The sequence below is a fragment of the Punica granatum genome, chromosome 3 (genome assembly GCF_007655135.1).
Source record: "Punica granatum isolate Tunisia-2019 chromosome 3, ASM765513v2, whole genome shotgun sequence".
In the NCBI taxonomy this organism is placed as follows: Eukaryota; Viridiplantae; Streptophyta; class Magnoliopsida; order Myrtales; family Lythraceae; genus Punica; species Punica granatum.
Window position 1 is genome coordinate 18,281,552 of NC_045129.1, and position 3,986 is coordinate 18,285,537.

The 3,986-nt window shown below is 39.7% G+C and overlaps 1 protein-coding gene across 1 annotated transcript; it reads left to right on the plus strand.

Annotated features, from left to right (window-relative positions):
- The first annotated feature begins 690 nt into the window (after positions 1-690).
- Positions 691-2,110, plus strand: LOC116198535 (40S ribosomal protein S30-like). The gene is made up of 3 exons (XM_031528702.1): positions 691-819; positions 909-1,046; positions 1,817-2,110. Exons 1-3 carry the CDS (start codon positions 816-818, stop codon positions 1,861-1,863), a joined length of 189 nt encoding a protein of 62 aa, XP_031384562.1. The 5' UTR covers positions 691-815; the 3' UTR covers positions 1,864-2,110.
- The last annotated feature ends 1,876 nt before the right edge of the window (positions 2,111-3,986 follow it).

Below are 3,986 nucleotides of genomic sequence, written 5' to 3' on the forward strand. Positions count from 1 at the left end.
GAAAATTGGGGTGCAGAAGGAAACTATATTTGCGTAGAGATGTGCTCACTCATGTGACCGTGCAATCATTTCATAGTGAAATGCAATTGAGATCGTCTGCAAATTAAATTTTATCTTGATCAAATTAAGCTGCACATCTTTGATACCATGCACACGGCATTAGTTCACACGACTCTTTTCCATGTCTTAACAACATGACTACTGGGATTGATATGTACTTTCAAATGCAAGCTGGAGCGGGCATTATATATTCGAAACAAAGTGCCTTCACATTGCATGGTCTGTTCATGGGCTTTTATTTATTTATTTATTTTACAACACCTGATATCCAGGAAGTTCAGTCGACCATAACTAACCTAAGTTTGAGTTTGGTCGGCCCACTAAGGGATAAATCTCTCAAATTGTGAATTTTCTCTATTCACAATATTCAAATCCAAAATCTTACTTAAAAGAAAGCGTCGGACCACCTGAACTCATCCTCATTAATATGGACTTCATGTATAGAAGAAGAAGAAGGAGGAAGACGAAGATGAGTTTATGTCTGTCCATGGACTTCACATTGCAGCAGAACCATTCTGGCCTGGCCCAGCCCAGTACAGCCCAGCCTTGAGGCCCATAAGATTTGGAAAATGATTGGCCAGGTGAGGCCCATCAAGAGATTTTTCTGGGCTAATTTGTTGGCCCATGATCGCTCATTAAAACCCTAACGCCAGAAAGAATAAGAACTCCCTCAAAGGTGGAGGAGAGGAGAAGACGATTTCGCTCTCTCAAAGTTCAGCAGGGACAGATCGGACGCGCCGACCGAATCGGCAGCAATGGGTAAGCTTAAGCTTCGTGCTGGGTCATGCAAAAATTCGGAGTGGATTACATTTCTCGATCTTGAGGTTGTGAGCGATGTGGTTTTGCAGGCAAGGTTCACGGTTCGTTGGCGCGTGCGGGGAAGGTGAGGGGTCAGACGCCCAAGGTGGCCAAGCAGGACAAGAAGAAGAAGCCCCGGGGTCGCGCCTACAAGCGCATGCAGTACAACCGGCGCTTTGTCACCGCCGGTAAGTACACAGTCCGAACCTCCCTGATTTGAGCGGTTTAGGGTGATCTGCTTCTTTATATTGATCGTTTTGATTGAACTAAGTCTGCTTAGAAGTTCATCTTATCGTGCGGTTCTGTCTGTTTTGATTATATGGTCAAATCTTCTCCTATGTTGCTATTGAAACAGCTTAATCGATCTTTTGGTTGCCCGAAAGGGTTTTCTTTGTCGGACTTAATAATTTGTCACTATCAGAACGTGTGTTCCCGCTTTGTTACAGCAACATGCTGAAGTTCTCACCAGCCTGTCTGGTCGTAGCTCCCCACGAATGGCATGCCTATACAATGAATTATTTGTCTTGGGGTTGGGCTGTTTGAGTTTAATCACAGTTCATGGAATACTAATTTTGGGTCGAATTTTCGGGGGTTCATTCTTGTTTATATCACAGGTGCACATATTGAACTTTTATTCTGCGTTTTTTGATCAAGTGTTATAAATTTGCTTTGGTAACGTGGGGGAGTTTGGTTACTTCGAGTTTTACCATAATTTCTTTCAAGAGAGGTGCTCATCTCGGTATAATTCCTTGCGACAGTTGTTGGATGAACTTTTGGGGCTGTTCTTGTTTATAATACGGCTGCTAATATTGAACTTTTATTATTCGGTGCTATTTGATTTACTGTTAATGAATTTGCTTTAATAATCTAAGGGAGTTTGATTACTTTCAGTTCATACCATACTTACTACAACCTCTTTCAAGAGAGGTGTTCATCTAAGTATAATTTCTTGTGACAGTTGTTGGATTCGGTAAGAAGCGAGGACCCAACTCATCAGAGAAGTAAGCATGAAAGGCAAGGAGGACTGTAGTTGTTTTCTCTTTTCTTCATTTTGTTCCTTTTGAGGTGTTTTAGATTGACTTGATGGGAAAGTAAGTACTCGTATTTGTATTGCTATCCTTATATGAATGGTAAAGGTCGAGTACCAATCAGAATATGCGTTTGTGGGATTTTGATGTTTGATTGTCTCTCATCAAGTTACTATCTGTCATTCCTTTTCCTTTATTATGGTCATATTTATTTTTTTGAGGAAGGACTTATTGGGCCATTACAACTTCGAGTCTTCGGAATGAGTTACATATGGTTCAAGATATGTGGATGTTTAAAAGCTCGAGACTCATGCTCTGTTAACATTGTCTTTGTTTCATTTGAGCCGATGAACTCGACCATTTATTTCATTATTCGAGGGGGTCTCATTGTTGGATTTTTCATACTTTTTTCTGCATCTGGAGTTTGAGCTCTTCTGAAGTGATTGGTTTTCGGGATATGAATTAAGGCTATGTTTGGTAGCATGGAATGGAAAGGAATGTGCGATATGATTTAAGCCTATGTATCCTTCCTCCCACTACCCTCTCTTCTTCCGTCAACTCTCCTAACTCCCTCTCATCCGTCCATATGAAGGGTTTTTCCTCCTTGTTATTGTAGTGTCTATCCTAGTTCTCTTTTCGTGTCCTGAACCTCTTCAGTGAGAGCAGCATCTCTGGCAAATATGCCGGCTCGACACATGTCATCCCCAAGCTCATGTGAACGTTGGGCTTAATAGTGACTTGCTTCGCCTTAGGGAAACCCCCTCCCGCGAATGTGGAGAACCTAGCGATTGACTTTAATAGCAGGAAGAACCCACAACGTCTGAAGAACAATGGTTCTATTTTTGCAGTATCAGAACATGAAGATTCGAAGACTTCCACATCAACCGATTGTAGAGGTTATGTTTAGGTGATTTCATTAGAAATAGAGGATTTGTCCAAATAATAGGCAGTGGTTTTGCTGGTCGGAGCTTCTACAGCGGAGGCTGTCGTCTGCATCTGAAGCCGTTGTCCATTGGATAGAGAAGAGGAGAGAGGTCCTGTGGGCTGTGGTGCTTAGAGAAACACAGGAGAAATTCTAGGTTAAGGACTAAGTTTTCTATGTAAGGCTTAAACTGGGAGTGCTGTTGTTAAAAGAGGTACTAAAATGTTACACTTAAATATGATTCAGCCTGAAAAAATCCTTTTTTTTTTTTCGATGACGTGATGTGTTGACATTACCTAAGGCATTCCCAGGGTAATCAATTACGAGTCATCTACAAGCGACATAAGGTCTTATCCAATCTATAAGAACTCGATCAGGTGTACAGATTTAATTGCAAAGTAAAGTGGAAATAATTGACAATAAAACGGAATGGGAAACATAAAGGCAATATATTAGGATTTTCACATTATACACCTCGTTATGAACTTAATTTGCGGATTCTCTCTATATCTCTCATTATCACTGATCATTTCCCATCGCCCTTTAGATAATCAAGGAGAAGTAGAAATTCTCAACAAATGATCGCTATCAAATGATGCACTTGCATAAATAATTCTTTTTTGCACTTATCCTAAAACAGAATAAGTTTTTGTAGTAATTGAAATACCAATTAAGTTACAAGGCGTCCTTCATAAAAAAAATGATAAAATAAGTTATATATGGTATTTGATTTTATACATTTGTTTGGCCTCATAAATTTATCCATCAGCATCTTCCTCTCATTTTTCATCTTAAGAGAGGCTCATAACCCATAGGAAATAAGCAAAATAAAGGGACATATAAATTTCATTGGTGATGATTAAATTTATGACGAACTGGTTCCTAGTCGGGCTTTTGGTGCCCCTGTACAAAGACCTGATCCTCCATTTTTCATCATTTTTACTACCATTAAACAAAGAAAATTTCAGTAATGGGCGTAAGCATGGAAGAAATTAAAAGCAAAATTTTCCATTTTGCTACAAAAGAAAGGGCCTTAAAACAACTGATGGGCCCATAAATTATATGGGATCAAAATAAGAAACTATCTATTTTGTTGAGGGGATACAGACTTGTGAATCCGGCTCAAAGAGGAGGAATAAACATTCCAGCGTTCGGTATTGTTTTTGGTCCCAAATTTG